The sequence below is a fragment of the Emys orbicularis genome, chromosome 3 (genome assembly GCF_028017835.1).
Source record: "Emys orbicularis isolate rEmyOrb1 chromosome 3, rEmyOrb1.hap1, whole genome shotgun sequence".
Taxonomy (NCBI): Eukaryota; Metazoa; Chordata; order Testudines; family Emydidae; genus Emys; species Emys orbicularis.
The window spans coordinates 195,184,251-195,203,918 of record NC_088685.1 but is presented as its reverse complement, the minus strand read 5'-3'; the positions used below and the strand labels follow the sequence as shown (position 1 = coordinate 195,203,918).

Here is a 19,668-nt window from a genome sequence, read left to right as displayed (position 1 = left end):
ATTCCTTTGATGAGTTGTTTGTCTCTCTCTCTGGATCTGGGTCCCTTCCCTTGGTTTTCACTCTGCTTTTGGTTGTAGAGCTGTTTCCCATATTGGTGAATAAGAAAATATCCAAACATAGCTGAAAGATTAAAGAATTCAGTTGTTTCTGCTGCTCTATGTTCTCTACTTCCAGGCTAAAAACATATCAGTCACCCTTGAAACAACCAGCTTGGTATGTGGAGTGTTTTCTTTAAAGATGTAGAGAGCAACAGATCATATGACAAATCACTTTTTCTGCTCTGATGCACTGTCTTGAGGAAGGTGCTTATAGAGATTATTTAATCACCCTTTTCTCTTGCGACTAGTGTTCTCAGAAAATTTTACTTTTATACTGCTAGCTAAATTCTTATCTCGTCTTCAAGGCTGCAGATTTGTTCCCCTCTGAATGACACCTTTAAATCATTTTTCTATCTCTCCACAGTTGATCCTGATAGAAAAAATGAATTACACACCGAAGTGTTACCTTTTTCCTTCTCTGCTTGATTTTTTTTATTTGTAGCATTTTCTATAATGTTTTAATAACTTATGTGCATACAGCCTTTCCTGGGGGACAGACTGGGAAGGCTTCAATGTTCCAGTGATCCTGATGGCTAGGCCAGCAGGAGGTCTAAGCCCTGGTAAAGCCACCAAAGGCAGACAGGTCAGAAGATAGGGACCAGATGCAAAGCAGCTTGTTGGTCCTCCAGGTTAGGGGTTGAGTGATAGGCCAACAGCCTATTCTTGTTTAAAAAAAAAAAAAAAAAGTGTTATAGAAACATAATGAAGTAACTTGCAAAAAGGTTCATAGTCAGGATGGTGGAGCCTTGTTTGTACCCTAAGCTAGGTCTGACAGTATGGGAAGGATTGAGAATCAGATGTGCAAAGTAACCAAGGGCCTACATCTTGAAAATAAACTGTTCTTCCATCACTTATATGTGGAAATCAAATGTGGGTCCTCCAGGTTCTGCATTTTACAGTTGCTGCAGCTGATAATATCAATAACATTGCAAACACCTGGAGCAGTGTAAGGAATGCAGCTCCCTGTCGAGATGCAAGTTCTCAACTTTTGTAGGGAAAACAAAACAAAACAGAAATCTGAGGGCCTAAGCTCAGGTCTTGACATGCAAAGACTTTTTGGTTGATCCTGATGCCACAAAACACAACAGGGTGTGTATGCAAAGCTGCAATATTTGCCACACCTTAGGCTGATCTTGAATGGTGCTGAGCACCTGCAACTCCCATTACAGTTAACAAATGGTTAGAGCCCTGTGCGGATACAAAATTTGTATCCGCCTCAGATCCGCAATCTGCAAATATGGTCTGCGCATATCCATGGATATAAAGAGGATATCCGCAGATTTGCAGGACTCTACATATGGTCATTGAAGTCTGTGGAAAGTCGGTGTGATACACTGGGCCGGCTCCACGGTTTTGGCCACCCCAAGCAGCCAAAAAAAAAAAAAAAAAGCCGCAATCGCGATCGCAATCGCGATCTGCGGCAGCAATTCGGCGGAAGGTCCTTCGCTCCGAGCGGGAGTGAGGGACCGTCCGCCGAATTGCCGCCGAATAGCTGGACCTGCCGCCCCTCTCCGGAGTGGCCGCCCCAAGCACCTGCTTGTCAAGCTGGTGCCTGGAGCCGGCCCTGGTGATACAGAAGGGATAGTAAGAGACTGGTCTTTATTTTCTGGCCCTAGTCATAGGTCATGTCATGTGGCAGCTTTAGTATCCACTGACTCTGCACCTTACATAATAAGTAAGGTGTGCTTTTTCAAAAAAAGACAGTTCCATAAGGAAAACTGTAATTAAATTAGAAATGCTGTTGTCCTATGCATCCTGCCTTGCAGTCTCCGCCAATTAGTTGTCATATTCTATACAGTGCTTAAACATTTATATAAAAAGAGTCTATAACTTAAAATGATGTTACAAAGGCCTCTTAGAAAGACCTGTCAAGGTTTTGTTGTCTCCTGAACAGCCCCTCAGTGGAAGAATCAAATTTTGCAGCCATTTCACACACAAAATTCCCAGTGAAGCCACTGCTTCCAGAATATCTGAGGATTGATAATGAACCCAACAACCTTCCGGACATCTACAAGAACCATCTCAACATGGTCTTCCCATAACACACATACACTATAAATACATTGAACACAAGACAAAACATGGTACTTTACCTCTTCTCAGGATGGGAGAGAGAGAGAAGAACAAGAAGAGAGAAATGAAGTCTTAACCTGTAGAAAAATGACATTGTGGTTAAGGCACTAGATAGGCAGTTACTTAATCTCTCTGGGCTGCACTTTCTTAGCCATAAAATGGGAATAATATTTTCTTTCTCCTCGTCTTGTCTGTATTATTTATTTAAGATGTAAGTATTTCAGGGCAGGAACTGCCTCTGACTATATAACTATGTACTGTGCCTAGTACAATGGGGCTACAATCTCAGTCGATTCCTCTAGGCATTACCGTAATATAAAGAACAATCCTACCTACTTGTTGTCAGGGAAGAGAAGTAAAATATTGGGGCTCACACACCATTATTCTGTGTGCCGTATAAACCTAGAGAGAACTCTCATATGAAGCAGCTGCAGAAATGTGCCCCTAACGCTACTTACCAGTGTGAGTGCCAGACACCCCTGCTTCAGTCCTTGCCACCTGCAGGTCCCTCCTTAAAATGCACTTCTCCCGACAGGCTTATGTACTTCAGCGAGAAATATAAAACTGTTGTTTAAAGACAAAAAACAAAAACACAGAAAACCCATGGCAGTAACAAGACTAGCTAAACTTCCGTCAGGTCAATTGTGTGACTTTTCATTGCAGCCCGTTCCCCAGCCTCTGTCTGTACATCAGCTATTTAGCATCTGTGTGGAAGACCCCCTCTGCCAGGCACCTCACTTAGCTGATTCTCTGTCTTCAAGAATCACCAAGGGCCTACTTCTGTGCTGAGCTTCTCAGGAGGTGCCTGCCTGCTCCTGTTCCCAGTCTACTCCTACATTAGGGGGTGAAGCATTCAGCATAGGGTCTCATATTGGCACTACACTATTCCTGCTCTGGAGCTATTTCCATCCTCACTCCACTCTCACCCCTACACATACAGATAAGATATTGTGGCCCCTTCACATTACCAGAGCTGCATAAAAGGGCCAGAATCTGGCCCTGAGTCTTTATTGTAGGCTTTGTGCCTTTATTCAGAAGTGATTTACCTTGTATAACATCTCCTCAAGCCTTATCCTAAAGTCCATGTATTCAATACCTTATGGGCCCAGGCTCTAACCTTTATATACTCTGAAATTAAAGCCTGTTTAAAGTGAAGCTGTAACTGAGCCCAGCTGTCCTACCTCCTCCCTCTCTTTGGACCAGTATTAACCCTTTCTCTACTCTCATATTGCATAGGGTCTATATAACCCACTACTGCTTGGGCATGCAAAGACTTACTACTGTGGATAGTCCCATTGAAGTCACAGTGGTAAGAGGATTGGGTCCTTAAATGATGAACTCTGAGGCAGGGACCTTGTCTCTTAATTATGTAAAGTACTAATAGACTACTGGTATTACAATGAAATATAATAGTAATTCCTATTAACAGGGAACTTTCAAAGTTGTAGTAAAGGTAAGGCTTGGGTTTTTGTTGTTTGGTCATTGTTAATTTGAACTTTCCTTATAACAGCTTTGAAAGCCCCTGCTTTGTCATGCATATGAAAGATAGAAGAGTTCTGCTATTTCTCAGCCTTGCTCTGCATCAGGTGACTGTCAAGATGGCAGTTTCCTGAATGGCTGTTAACTTTTTAAAATTATATTTAACACATGTAGGAAAAAAATTAAGTGTTCATGTGTCATTGTAATCTGATGTAGTGGCTGGCCTCTCTTTTATATAAACATGAACAATTTGATAAATAGCCATTTAGCTGCACATTATTTCTACGTATAGATCCTTCTGCTCAGTAATAATGCTGAAAGGAAGTAAACAATGTCCTCAGAGTTTTTAGCTTTACATATTGCTCTAAGTCACTACCTTAGGCCTAGTAAAAGGTATGACGTGCCAGGAGTCTTACAGGACAACACTCTCAGATGCCTGGGAAGAATAAAGAGTTAAATTTTTCTATACAAGAAGATCAACTATACACTTTCAATCTGCGCAACTTTAATTTTAGACTAAAGAAAACAAACTAAGGGCATGGCTACACTTGCAGATGTAGAGCGCTTTGAGTTAAACCAGCCTTTGTAGAGCGCAGTAGGGAAAGCGCTGTAGTCTGTCCACACTGACAGCGCACTGGCGTGGCCACATTAGCAGCTCTTGCAACGGCCACAGAGAGTAGCGCATTGTGGTAGCTATCCCAGCATGCAAGTGGCTGCAACGTGCTTTTCAAATGGGGGGCAGGGGGGAGTGTGACAGGGAGTGTGTTGTGTGTATGTGAGGGGAGAGAGAGTGGGTTTTGGGGGGGCTGAAAGCATATCAGCATGCAATCTTATAAGTTCAGACAGCAGCAGACTTCCCCCTCCCCTCCCATCTCTCTCACACACAGCATTCCACAGTAATGGTTGCTTTGTCTCAGAGCAGATAAGCAGCCTTTCAAAGGGCATATCCAAAACAATGACAAGAGTGGCCACTTGACTTAAGGGGATTATGGGACGTTTCCGGAGGCTGATCAGAGCACATAATTCAACCCCTTGTTCACACTGATGCTGGGGCGCTCCAGTGGGGGCGCATCAAACATTATTCTACTCGCTGAGATGGAGTACCAGGAGCGCTCTAGCTGTGGAGCCAGAGCGCTCTACGTGCCTTGCCAGTGTGGACGGGTAGTGAGCTAGTGCGCCTGGGGCTCCTTTAATGCACTGTAACTCACAAGTGTAGCCATGCCCTAAGAAAGAATCAAAGTAAAATCTCCAGAACACACTCTCTCTAGTCTATAATACAGTATGTACCATCTCTGCCTAATAAAATAACAACTGTCTTGTAGATTTCCTAGAGATGAAAAGGTGGGGAACACAGAAAACAAAGTCATAATAGTTACATAGCCCACATCAACCAAAAACCTTACCCAGATTAAGACACTAGTCAGAGTAGTTGATGATAGGCTGGAGCAGGTGAATACTCACACAAATGATATTGGGTTTAAAGCAGAAATCTTGGAACAAAGATACAATATAACAAGTGCAGTATAAGATGGGTAGCTGTGTTAGTCTGTATCCACAAAAACAACAAGGAGTCCGGTGGCACCTTAAAGACTAACAGATTTATTTGGGCATAAGCTTTCATGGGTAAAAAACCTCACTTCTTCAGATGCATGGAGTGAAAATAGTGCAGTAAAAAATAAAGTGCAGTATAAAAATAAAAGAAAATAAAGTGCAGTATAAAAACTTAGAGAAAGAGCTGACATGGTTAAGGGACAGGGAGAGGCAGAAAGCAGAATGGAACATACTTATAACTGGGGCCTGGTCTACACTAGAAAATTAGGTCAATTTAACTATGTTGGTTGGGGTGTGAAAAATCCATACCCCTGAGCAGCATTGTTAAACCCATTTTAAGTCCCCGTGCAGACAGCGCTAGGGCCACAGAATAATTCTTCTGTCAATTCTACCACCCCTCAGGGAGGTGGATTACCTACGTCGATGGGAAAATCCCTCCCATTGTAGGTAGTGTCCCTGCTGAAGCGCTACAGTGGTGCAGCTGTGCTGGTGCAGCATTTTAAGTGTAGCCCACACCTTACTTGGACACTTCATAAAGGTCGATAAAACAACTGTAATGTCAAAATGTGAGAGAATTAGAATGATATTTACAATCTGAAAATGATAATACTGTCTGATATTGGGTTTGTTCAAAGCAAAATTCAGTGGGGTTCAAATCATTGCATGTCAAAACCCAGGAAATTGTCAAAGTTTTACACAAATCTAACCCTTACCTCATAACAGTCTTCAAGACATGGATTTCTCAGCTGCTTAAACTAGACATAGGGGAAGATGCTCAGAGATGAAAGACCAAACCGAATGTGTCTGTGAAAATCATCGATAAAAACTCCTGCCATGCAGTGCTGAGACTCTAAATTTAAAATTATCTGCCTTAGGTAACATACCATGTTATAGTCTTCCTTAATTTGAGCCTGACTCCCTAGGTGAAAAGAAGAGCTTTTGACCCTTAAAAAAAAACCCCTCCTTCTTAAAGAAGAATGTGCTCCAGCCAAACCGTCAATATCTATTCACTGGGAGAAGAGCTCCCCCACATTGGGAACTAAGCACACAAGGGTACTGAAGGGGATAGGGTACCTGTAGCTTAATTTTGGTTACTGGAGGCTTCTCAGCAGTTAATTGGGGAAGTGGACACACCTTTCTCTCACTCAGTGTATTGTTCTTATTTAGTTAGGTAGAGTTGGTATTAAACAATTGTATTATTTTTATTTGAATATTACAAAACACAGCCATGAGAGTCTGTCATAAGCTGGAGCCTGCTACAATCCATTTTATCCCCTGCGGTTCTGAACCTCACTTTCCAAGATGGAGGCTGACACCCTCCTCCTTATATAACAATAGCAGCTGTTCCATGTGCCTGGGAGCTGACTCACTGAGGATAATAAGCAGCAAGTTGCGAGACAGGGGAAGTGAACTGTATCTTTTTTCTGTGAGGGATTTAGCCAGGCAAAAACGTAGATCTGCATAGTTAGCCTATGATAGTGGAGACAGAGGAAGGACAAATTACCATTGCTAGCTTGTTTAAGTAAGCTGAGTACAGGAAGTAAAGGAAAGGGGAATACCTACCACCATGAGAGAGAGAAAAAACAGGCCAACAGAGAAAAGGAGTAATTAGACAAGACCCAGATGGATGGTGATGGTGGTGCCTGGAAAGTTGGAGTCAAAGCAGATAGCTGCCTACTGTGAGGGCAGGAATGGCCAAAAAAAAAAAAAAAAAAAAAAAACCTGACAAATCAGCAGAACAAATAAAACTTTTTTTTTTTTTAAATGTGACACAACAGTATGAGTGCCTCCTGGAAGTCGGTGCCCACAGCCCAGGGTGACTGTCCTGCTCCCCTGGCCCTAGAACTGATCCTGTGTAAGGGGCCCTTGGAGTGCACATATAGTGAAAATTAACTACACCTAGTGAAATGGTTGATGCCTAAGCAGCACATCCAATTAGTGTCAAATGAGACCCTGGGCTGCAAGCAAGGCCAGGATTGCTGGAGACTGACTTGTTGAACTAGTTAGTAAATGGAGATGAGACCAGGCACCTGCTAGCCAGAATTTTCCATTACAGCAGTTTCAGCTTGTAGTGTCAGACGGTAAGCATTAAAGTTTCCAGTACTAGAGGCAAAGGGAGCAGGAACTCAAGTGAGGAGCTTATGGTATAAATGCCTGCTTGTCTCTGAGCTTGTCCTTGCCATCATAAGAGCTCTTTTTCTTTATGGCTACTTGATGCAACTCCACCGAGTGCCTGTGATTTCATACTAGTGTTGTGTCCCTGGCTTCTTGATACAATGTCTCCTAATGGTCACTATCTAAAAATATTTTTTCAAAGCATATGAAAATCTAATGTTTTCCACCAGGGTCCCATAAAATCTGTTCACTGCATCTGCTTCTGACAGCTGGTCATTCTTGGGTGGTTTCTTGCCTCTCCAAAAGGTAGGGAAAGGAATTTGTTGGGTAAAGCAGAGACGGGTGTGTCCAGGGGTCTTCTCCCCACAAAGAGTGCCCAGGGATGGCTGATGGTGCCCTTTCTAGGGGACCCACTAAGGAAGCCTCTGGTACAATAACTGTGACCAGAAAAGTTAGCTGGAGACCAGGAAGTCATTGAAAGGCTGCTGAACAAATGGGCTTTGGATCAGGCCCAAAGTGGCTACAAAGATGATGAAAAGGCTTGTAACACAGAAGATGATAAAGACTCCATCTAAAATTGCTAGCCCAGTTCATAGCTGGATAGCTCTTGCCTTGTGCTTATGGTAAGAGCTAAACATTTTTTAAAAAGACAAATTAACAGCTTCCCATAGCAGTAAATCAACTGTGGTGACTGTGATTCTAAAGTCCAGCATTTATTTATAAAAAACACTTAATCAGAAGTGCTTGACATCTTATGATTCACTATTGTTAGAAGTGTGAGACATGGGGAAGTGACAACAGCAGTTTCAGTTAAGTTACCACTGATAATTATGTTTTATAGCAGCCTGTTATACTTGATCAATGAGGATTTTGCCTGAGAGGACTTCAGGACTTGTCTCCTACTAACCTGGGAGGACACAGAAAGAGAGGAAATGAGAAGTAGAAGGAATAAAAGACTATGGGCTTGTCTATATGCGGTCACACCACTTTAACTAAAAATGTAATTTAAAATCAATGTAGTTAAACTGCAAAAAAGTGAGTGGTGGCTTATACTCAATTAGCTTGAGTCAATTAGGAATGGGTTTAAACTAAACACAGAATACATCACTCAAACTGAAATAAGAGTGACCAGGTGGATGAGGTAATCTCTTTTATTGGACCAACTTCTGCTGGTGAAAGAGACAAGCTTTCAAGCTCCACAGAGCTCTTTTTCAGGTCTGAAAAAGGTACTCAGAGTGTCACAGCTAAATACAAGATGGAACAGATTGTTAAGCATAAGGAATTAACATGTTGCGAGAGATCATTTAAAATGAAGTGGACAGTTAACACCTCTGCAGTCATAGGATAAAGGAGGGTTACTGGGTTATAGATTGTTGTAATGAACCATGAATCCAGTGTATTTAGTGAGTCCATGATTTCTAGTGTCTAGCTAAGTTATGAATTTAAGCTCTCAGACTTGTCTTTTGAAAGTGTTGTGCAGGTTTCTTTTGAGGACAGGACTGAGAGGTCAAATATAGAGTGATTGCTTTGTGAAAAGTGTTTGTGTCTTTTATCATTTTTCTGAGAGAGTTAATTTGGAAGCATAATGATGAAGCCACACACTTGATCATTATTAAGGTTAAGATTCTGTCACGAGTTTTTTTTAGTAAAAGTCAGGGACAGGTCGTGAGCAATAAACAAAACTTCACAGAAGCCCATGACCTATCCCTGACTTTTACTAAAAATACCCTGGGGGGGAAGGACAAACAGAGCACTGCTGGGGTTTGCAGCTGTTCCAGCCCTGCCACTGCTCCTGGGGCAGGGGCTGACTGCTGCTGCTCCTGCCCCAGAGGGGCTGACTCAACCCTGGCCGCTGCACTGGCAGGCCAGGGACCACTGCTCCGGCGCACCCGGGCCTGGCCCCTGGTCAGCTGTTTGGCAGCCCCAGGGCTAATCACCAGCCAGCTGTTCCGGGGCCACTGCTCCGGGGCTGGCTGCTACTCCGGTGGCCCAGGGGCCGAATGCAGCCAGCTGTTTTGGCTGCTAGCTATTGTGGCAGCCCCAGGCCTGGTCACTGTCCAGCTGTTTTGGCAGGCCCTGCCCCAAAAGAAATCATGGAGGTCCCAGAAAGTCACAGAATCCATGACCTGCATGACAGAATCGTATCCTTAGTCATTACATTGATTGCTTCGGGGGAAAAATTGACTGTGAAATCCTTAACAAACATCACATCGACCACTAGCTCTCCACCACTGAGAGGACAGCTAATCAGTCCCTGAAATCCAACCACGAGATAGTGACCAAACCAAAAGACATAGGGGGGTGCCATCATAGTCCTCAACCATGACGGCTATATCAATGAGGCCAACCATCAGCTCTCCAACACCACCTACTATAAAAAACTCCAAGAAGACTCCACTCCCACAATTCACCTAGGAATTTAAGGGTATCATGAAGTCCTTCCCCAACAACTCCAAGAGAATCTCCACAAGCTCATCCCCCACAAACCCACCTCAGAGAACTTCTACATGCTTCCCAAGATACACAAACAAGGGAACCCAGGCAGATCCATCATATCTGGCCACAGCACTCTTACTGAAGGACTATCAGGACTCAAAAACCATCTTCAAACCACTCACCACGCAAATGGCCAGTTTCCTCCACGACACAACAAATATCCTCCAGAAACTTCACAACACTAACAACCTCCCTCGGAACACCATCCTTGCCACCATGGATGTCACCTCCCTATACACCAACATCACTCACCATGAGGGCATCACTGCCTGCCTCAAATATCTACAAGACAATTGCCAATACTCCGGTAATCCACCCCAAACACATTGCCAAACTCATCCATTTCATCTTCACCCATAACAATTTTACATTCAGTAACAAACGCTTTGTCCAAATCATGGGAATAGCCATGGGTCCTAGGATGGCTCCCCAGTATGCCAACATCTTCATGGGCCACAACTGAGGAAGAATTTCTGGACAAATGTACCAAAAAACCAATGATATACCTGCGTTACATCAATGGATAGAAGACCTTAATTCCCTCACAGATTTCCACCACAACTTCTACAACCACCACCCAGTTCTCAAATTCTCTCTAGAACACTTCCACATCAGCATCAACTTCCTGGACACCACAGTTAGATTCAGCAATGGAACCCTACAGACAACTATATATAAGAAACCCACGGATCAGTACACTTACCTTCACAGATCCAAGAAAGCACCCGAAATACACCAAAAAAAATCCATTTTCTACAGTCAGACACTCAAATACCACATAATATGCTTTGATGAGAAAGTTTGGGATACACACCTTAACACACTTAAAACCACCTTTAGAAAACAAGGACACACCACCAGAGAAGAAGATCGCATCACGGAATGGGCCACCCAAATACCCCAAGAGTACATGCTTTAATACAGGAGGGGAAAAAATCCAATGACTGCATGGCCATAGTTGTCACCTATCACTCCACGCTGGAGCCCATATAGGGTATAAGTCAACAGTACCAATCCACGATGGGGACCACATCCTGAAAGAAATATTTCCCAACCCCCCTCTTCTGGCCTTCAAACAATTCCCCCAAGCTCAACATCAGAAGCAAGCTCCACACAGACCAGGACACACCAACTCAAAGCAGCACCAGACCTTCCCATAACAACAGATGCAAAACCTGCAACATATCTCCACTGCTCAGTACCCATCCTCCGCACCACACCTTTCAAGATTCAAGGGTCCTACACATGCCTATCACAACGTGTTGTTCCTTATCCAGTGCACTAAGTGCTCCAATAACAACTATGTGGGTGAAACCAGTCACTATGCTCTCGAATGCAGAAAAATGATAAAAAACAAAAACACCATATCATCCGTGGGTGAACACTATGACAAAATGATCACTCCATAGCTGACCTATAACTTAGCTAGACACTAGAAATCATGGACTCAATAAATACACTGGATTTATGGTTCATTACAACAATCTTTAACCCACTAACCCTCCTTTATCTTATGACTACAGAGGAGTTAACTGCCCACTTCACCTTGAATGGCCTCTTGCAGTATGTGTTAACTTATTATGCTTAACAATCTGTTCCACCTTGTAGTTAGCTGTGACACTGCGTACCTTTCTCAGCCTGGGTCTACACTACAGAGTTAAGTTGACTTAAGTTTTGTTGACAATCATAAGTTGCTTTAATAACATCGTGGAGCATGTCCACACAACGCTCCTTGTATCAGATGTATGTGTCCACAGTCATTGCTCTTGCATCAGCAGAGAGAGTGTTGCATCATGAGTATCTATCCCACAGTGCAACTCCCCACCCTCTGTCACTTTCTGCTGCTGGGAACTCTGGGAACAGATTGCAGTGCATCATGGGGATGTACTCACCATCCTATGATGCAGTTATTTCTATCTCATTCCATGGGCTTCGTAGTTCCTACTTTGTTTCGTGCTGTTTTTCAACAGCCCTTGTAAAGTGTGCATCCACCATCTCTGCCTGACAGCATGCATCCTGAGCTGCTGACCACTGTGGTGATGAGAATTATGAACACAATGCGGCTGGTCCTGCAGTATTTTATGAGCTGCAAAACAGAGTGAATCGGTGATGCCTGCCCTGCTGTCTGCCATGGAAACAAATAATTCAGGATTGCTGCTGGCATTCACAGAACAGCTTGCCATGGTGAACCGTTGGTACTGGGCTCGGGAAACAAGCACTGAGTGGTGGGATTGCATTTTGATGCATGTATGGGATGAAAAGTGGTGGTTGCAGAACTTTCAGATGCGCAAAGTAACCTTTCTGGAACTGTGTGCGGAGCTCGCCCCAGAACTGCGGCACAAGGACACCAGAATGAGAGCTGCCTTCACTGTGGTAACCTGAGTAGTGATCGCTGTGTGGAAGCTGGCAACTCCAGACTGCTACCGGTCAGTCACGAATCAGTTTGGAGTTGGAAAGTACACCATGGGGGTTGTGGTAGTGCAAGTCTGCAACAAGGACAAGTGCAGAGTCCTGCACTTAGTACAGAAGAATCCCATGCACTGCTACAGGCTGGGGACTGACTGGCTAAGCAGCAGTTCTGCAGAAAAGGACCTGGGGATTACAGTGGATGAGAAGCTGGATACGAGTCAGCAGTGTGCCCTTGTTGCCAAGAAGGCCAATGGCATATTGGGCTGTATTAGTAGGAGCATTGCCAGTAGATCGAGGGAAGTGATTATTCCCCTCTATTCGGCACTGGTGAGGCCATACCTGGAGTATTGTGTCCAGTTTTGGTTCCCCCACTACAGAAAGGATGTGGACAAATTGGAGAAAGTCCAGTGGAAGGCAACAAAAATGATCAGGGGGCTGGGGCACATGATTTACAAAGAGAGGCTGAGGGAACTGGGCTTGTTTAATCTGCAGAAGAGAAGAGTGATGGGGGATTAGCCTTCAACTACCTGAAGGGGGGTTCCAAAGAGGATGGAGCTCGGCTGTTCTCAGTGATGGCAGATGACAGAACAAGGAGCAATGGTCTCAAGTTGCAGTGGGGGAGGTCTAGGTTGAATATTAGGAAACACTATTTCATTAGGAGGGTGGTGAAGCACTGGAATGGGTTACCTAGGGAGGTGGTGGAATCTTCAGCCTTAGAGGTTTTTAAGGTAGGCTTGACAAAGCCCTGGCTGGGATGATTTAGATGGTGTTGGTCCTGCTTTGAGCAGGGGATTGGACTAGATGACCTCCTGAGGTCTCTTCCAACCCTAATCTTCTATGAGTCTATGATTCTATGATTAATCGCCTCCTGCTATGAAGGATTGTGACTCGGTAATGTCTAGGAAATAATTGATTGCTTTTAGGAAATGGGATTCCCTAGCTGTGACGGGGTGATAGATGGGATGCATATCCCAATTTTGGCCCAGACCATCTTGTAATGGAGTACATCAACCAAAAAGGCTACTTCCCTATGGTCTTGCAGGCTCTGGTGGATCACTGGGGCAGTTTCACTGACATCAATGCAGGGTGGTCAGGGAAGGTGCATGATGCACTCCTCTTTCAGAGCACTGAATTGCACAGAAAACTGCATGCTGGGACTTTCTTTTCAGATCAGAGGATTCCATTGGGGAATGTGCAAATGCCCATAGTAATCCTGGGAGACCCCATATACCCCTTACTCCCGGGGCTCATAAATCCTTACACTGGGAACCCAGACAGCAGTAAGGGGTGCTTCAACAATATGCTCAGCAGGTGCCAAATGACCACTGAATGTGCCTTTGGCTCACTGAAAGGTCGCTGGCACTGTCTTTTTGGCCAGTTAGACCTCAATGAGGAAAATATTCTGATGGTCATTGTGGCCTGCTGTACTCTCCATATTTGCGAATTGAAGGGGAAAAACTTTTCTCAGGGGTGGGCTGCTGAGGCTGATCGGCTGGCTGCTGATTTTGAGCAGCCAGATAAAAGGGCAATTAGAGGGGCACAGTGGGAGGCTATTTGAATCAGAGAGGCTTTGAAGGACCATTTTGACAATTATTCCCAGTAATATGTCCGTATGTGATGCATTCTGCCAGACAATGTTTACTTGCCACCATGAATTACTCCTGTGGTACTTGCTTCTTGGGCATTAATTGCAAGGAGCAAATAGTCCTCACTATAGCCAATGTGTTTCAATATTAGCACTGAGCGATGTATGTATTTCACAAATAAAGACTCATTTAATTTCAAAGACTCAAGTTTAATAACAGGATCAAACACAAACTTTTGGTCAAACAGGTGACATGAGAAAGAAGAAGAGTCTCGCAGTTAGGGATCTCACAGCTGGGTGTAACTACAGCTTTCATTAGGAAACCTTTCCCTAGGTGTGGAGTGCATGGGTACTGTGAGGAACTGGGAACATGCGAGGAATGCTGTGGGGGAGTTTGGGGAGGGCAGGGACCAGAGTTCTGTAGTGGCTGGAGGGGGAGTTGGGCACAGATTTGCTGCAATTGCAGGTTAATGACGGACTTCAACATCTCTGTCTGGTCTTCAAGGAGCTTTATCATCAGCTCCTGCCCCTGTGTCCTTTCCTGGCTATCCAGCCTCAGTCTTTCATTAATTATCTCCCTCCATGCTCTTGTTTCACTCTGTGCTGCATCTGTTGACTGTAGCATCTTGTGAAACATATCCTCCTTACTCCTCCTGGGTCACTGCCTTACCTGATGGAGGCACTCCGCCGGTGTGAAGGAATGTGTTCTCAAGGGCACATCTGCAGAAGGCAAAGAAACAATGAACAGACAGTGTTGTGATTGTGCTCACTGCTGTGAATCACAAAAGTTACACATACCTCTTTCTCACTGTCCCTTGGCTAGCACACAGGTTGCCACAAGTCCCAATTATGATGAGTTTGTGGGGAGAGAGGGGGTGGGTAAGGGGAGGAAGGGACAAAGGGTGGTTTGCGAATGAAGTTACTATAAGTGGCTAGGGAGCCTATTCTGAATATTGGTACCCTTTTCCACAGGCTAGGGTAATCGAACTCGATATCTCACTCCTAAGGGTAACCCAGGATGCAAGGGAGCATCTCCTGCATGTGTGTAGTTTCAGATCGGTTCCATATGCCGCTCGCCTGTGTGTTACTATGGTCCCTGCAGAAATAATTGCCTACAGTGGGGGGACAATCAAGGCAGATCTCCCAAGGAACCTTTGGCAGAGGATTGCAGAATACCTACAGGAAAGTTTCCTAGAGATCACTATGGAGGATTATAGAGACATACATTAACAAACTTTTCCGCCATGGCCCCACTGAGTAGATGGACAGGCTCTGTTGTTAATTTCTGTCCCTTATCCCTCCTCTACCATATAACAAAGTACATGACAGCTCAATCTCCTCTCACCATGCAGTATCAAAGCAAAATGAGCACTTACTGGAGCTCCCATCTCCTGCATCCTGTGCACCAAAGCTGGAGCGCTGGGACTGGCTAGACCCTTGCAGAGTGGAAAAAGGTCCTGACTCGCCGCACCACTGGATGACCTTGCCATGTGCTCCATATTGTCCTCCAGCTCCACCTCCTCATCCATCACTTCATTGTGATTGAGTCCACTGGCTGTGCCTCCAGTCCCCCTAAAATATCCACAAGGCTCTTGGTGATGGAGGTAGGGTTGCCGCTGAGGATGATATGCAGTTCCTTATAGAAGCAGCGTGTCTTCGGCACTGCACCAGAGCGACGATTGGCCTCCCTTGCCTTCTGGTATGCCTGCATCTGCTCCTTGATTTTAGCATGACATTGCAGCATGTCCCTTTTGTGTCCCTTCTTCTGCATGCAACTAGCAATCAGCCCATAGGTACTGAAATTCCTACGGCTGGTGCAAAGCTGCGACTGGCAAGCCTCTTCTCCCTATATACTCAGCAGATCCAACAGCTGCAGAGTCAACAAAATTCTGTAGTGTAGACAAGACCTTACATCAACCTAATTTTGTAGTATAGACTTGCTCTCAGACATGAAGAAGAGCTCTGTGGAGTTCGAAAGCTTGTCTTTTTCATCAACAGCAGTTCCTCCAATAAAAAAATATTATCTCACCCCCACACCCCTTGTCTCTCTAGTATACTAGGACCAAAATGGCTACAATTACACTGAAATAAGGTTGTCTACACTACAATCTGTCTGCAAAATGTATGTTGTTCAGGGGTGTGAATATTCCACCCCCGAGTGACATAAGTTACACCAACATAAGTGCTCGTATGCACAGCTTCTCCCGCAGACATAGCTTATACCGCTCGCGGAAGTGTTTTTTAATGCCGACGGGAGAATTCTCTCCTGTCAGCATAGTGCATCTTCACCAGATGCACTGCAGCAGCTCAGCTGTATCAGTACCAGCTGAGGATCTGAGTATATTTTTGCTCCACCTTTGTTAGAAGGCCTTATCCATTAAGCAACTAACTATTGTCAGTCCCTAAGGCCTTGTCTACACTACCAAGTTTTGTTGAAAAAAACTTCCTTTAGTTGACAAAACAGTGAATGCGTACACATTGCAATGCGACTTTTGTTGGGAAAAATGCCTGGTTTTGGTAACAAAATACAACCACCCTGATGAGAAACATACGTCTTTTTCCTCTACATTTTTCTCAGCAAAGTGCCAGTGTAGACGCCACACTTGATTTCAACGCTTTAATTGGCCTCCAGGAGGTGTCCCACAATGCCCATCGTGACTGCTCTGGTCAGCAGTTTGAACTCCACTGCCCTGCAGCCAGGAAAACAATCATCCGCCCCTCCCCCTGAGAAGCCCCAGGAATTTTTGAAATTCCATTTCCTGCTGGCTCGGGGTGGAGAGATCTCATCATAGCTTCCCAGGTGACCATGGCGGGTTATCGCACCAAACCCTCTCCCGCTTGGACCACTGTGGAGCTGTTGGATCTGATCGGTATATGGGGAGAAGAGGCTGTGCAGTCACAGCTGTGCTTGAGCCATAGGAATTGGGATACCTATGGGCACATTTCTCAAGGCTTGTGCGAAAAGGGCTATGATCAGGGCCGCCCCTAGCCATTTTGGTACCCTACGCAGCCCCCCAGGCCTCCTGGTAAGTGGTTGTGGTTTGTGTAGTGCGGAGGTGGGTTCAGGGTATAGAAATGTGGAAGGCTAGCTGTGTTTCTGTGAGCTGGACATTTCCCTGTGTATCTAATCAGTATGATGGAACAGGGTGTTGATGCACACTGAGATCTCACAGGCAAAGAATCAGGGCAATCACTCTGGGCCTCGTGCTTTGGGGGCCCCCGCGGACCAGTGTGATTCACCGGCGCCCGAGACCCTGGGCACGCAGGGCGGCAGCCAGAGGAGGCAGTAGCAGAGCCCCGGGCGCGTGGGGCTGGCAGCCGGGACCCTGGGCGCCGGGTGGTAGCAGAGCTCCGGGCCTGTGGGGCCAGCAATCGGGACCCCAGGTGTCGGGCTGGCAGCTGGGAGCCTAGGGGTGCTGCAGCACCCTTGGCACCCCTAGTTCTCATGCCTATGGCGGGGGCTGATTTGTCCCAGGCCTCACACCCCCCTAGGGACGGCTCTGCTCACAGGAATCCTCCAGAGAGATCTCCAGGAAAGTTTCCTGGAGGTACTTGGTAATCCTCTGCTGAAGGTTCCCTGGCAGAGCAGCTTCGTTCCTTCCCCCATTGTAGGAAACTTTCCCACGCCATTCAGCAATCACTTGTGCAGGGACCAAAGCTGCACATAGGCGAGCAGCATAAGGAGCAGGGTGGAAGCCAAACGCATGGAGTAGATGTACCCTCGTTTCCCTGCTTTACCCTTAGTAGTGAGATATCTGCTAGAATGACCCCCGCCTGTGGAAAAATGTGGGAGAATTTTAAATTTCCCCCCCTAGTTGGCTGGCTGCACCACAACCCTTGCAGAGTGTGTGCTCTTTTCCCCATGTAGAGTGCCCTGCCCCCGCCAACATTCACCATGCTTTGTGTATGCCTGCCAAGGGTCAGTGAGAGAGTTATTGTTATGTTGCAAAAGGTTTATTTAACTGAATGTTTTCAATGTTGCACGTGAATTTAACAATCCCGCTTTTGTGCATTGTCCCTTGTGCTTTAGCAGATGTGGCCTTCAGGAACACCCTACACACCCCAGCCGAGTGTCTCCGCCAGATAAAAAGCACCCAAGATGTAGTGAAGAAGACATGTTCCGGGAGGTACTGCACAGCTCCAATGCAGAGAAAAGGGAACACAAGGAGTGCTGGGAAGCTGAATGGCAGGACAGAAAAGAGAATCAAGAGTTTGTTAAGGACTCAACTGAGCGGATGATTAAAGTAATGGAGGAGCAAACACAGATGCTGAAGTCCTTAATTATGCTGCAGACTGAACAGACCCGTGCCCGCCCTCCCTTGCAGCACATTCAGAACTCTTTTCCATGCCCCCCAAACTCTGCCCATACATTCCTTTCCACTTTCCGGGACTTCTCAGTTTCCCCTTCACTCCACCCCCTCGGACAACTTTCACAATGATAGCTGGACCTACACACAGCTGTGAAAGTCTGCTCTTCCCTGGTTCCTCCTTTCCCACCAAGCATCTTTGTGTGTTTGTGTGTGCTGTTTCTTGCGCAATAAAAGCAAAGTTTTTGAATGATAACTCATCTTTATTTGTTTTCTACAAATTGAGATAGCAGGCACTACCAATACATGCACAGGCATTTTAATAATTTGCTTACTGGAATGTAAGGCCCCAAATGTCACCATGGCTTCCTAGGAAAACTACATGTAACGTAACATTGCAGCACCAATCACAGAAATATACATTACTGTAATCTCATTTTCAAAGTGTTGCCTCAAAGCCACCCTGATTCAAATTGCTCCCCTCTGGGCGCCTCTCAAAGCCCTCATATCTGGCTGCTCAAAATCAGCAGCCAAGCAGTCTGCCTCAACACTCCACCCCTGAGCAAACCTTTTATCCTTAGCTTCACAGAGATTATACAACGTACAGCACACGGCTATGATGATGGGAATATTATCCTCATTAAGATCTAACCTGCCATAAAGGCATCGCAAGTGCACCTTTAATCTGCCAGAGGCACATTCAACTGTCATCCGGTACCTACTCAGCCTGTTGTTGAACCGCTCCTTACTGCTGTCCAGGTGACCCATGTAAGCATAGGTGCCGACTTCCTCTCTACCAAGGGGGTGCTTGACCCCGCCTCCGTGCCATGTCTGCCCCCATTCCACCCCTTCCTCCAAGCCCCCACCCCTGCCCTGCCTCTTCCCACCCCCGCTCTGCCCCAGGCCCCACCCCTGCCCTGCCTCTTCCTGCCCTATCCCCACCCCTTCCTCCCTCTTTCCACCCCCTCCCCTGACCACACCCCATCCCGGCTCCTCCCCAACACCTCTTGCACACCGCTGAACAGCTGTTCCGTGGTGTGGAGGAGGCGCTGGGAGGGAGGGGGAGGAGTTGATCAGGGAGGCCACTGGTGGGTGGGAGGCACAGGCGCTGCAGGGAGGGGGACCTGCCTGCAGGTGGGTGCTAAGCACCCGCTAATTTTTTTCAATGGGTGCACCAGCCCTGGAGCACCCACAGAGTCGGTACCTATGTGTGTAAGGTTTCATGAGCCATGGCTGTAAGGGGTATGCTGGGTCTCCCAGGATCACTATGGACATTTCAACATTCCTCACTGTAATCTTCTGGTTTGGAAAGAAAGTCCCCGTTTGTAGTTTTCTGTACAGGCCGGTGTTCCTGAAGATGCGTGCATCATGCACCTTCCCGGACCACCCCTGCTGACGTCAGTGAAATGCCCATGGTGATCCACAAGTGCCTGCAACACCATGGAGAAGTACCCTTTCCTGTTGATATACTCCGTTGCAAGGTGGTCTGGTGCCAAAATTGGAATATGCGTGCCATCTATTGCCCTTCCACAGTTAGGGAAACCCATTTCTGCA

The 19,668-nt window shown here is 45.8% G+C and overlaps 1 protein-coding gene across 1 annotated transcript in view; it reads right to left on the bottom strand.

Annotated features, from left to right (window-relative positions):
• REL (REL proto-oncogene, NF-kB subunit) overlaps positions 1 to 18,882 on the bottom strand; it is a 64,066-nt gene extending 45,184 nt beyond the window's left edge. The window contains exons 1-3 of the mRNA XM_065401490.1: positions 18,683 to 18,882; positions 14,478 to 14,527; positions 10,117 to 10,272 (exon numbers count right to left, since the gene is read on the bottom strand). Of these exons, the coding sequence (XP_065257562.1) occupies positions 10,117 to 10,272; positions 14,478 to 14,527; positions 18,683 to 18,882 (406 nt within the window). The remainder of the gene's footprint in view (positions 1 to 10,116; positions 10,273 to 14,477; positions 14,528 to 18,682) is intronic.
• Between the last annotated feature and the right edge of the window lie 786 nt (positions 18,883 to 19,668).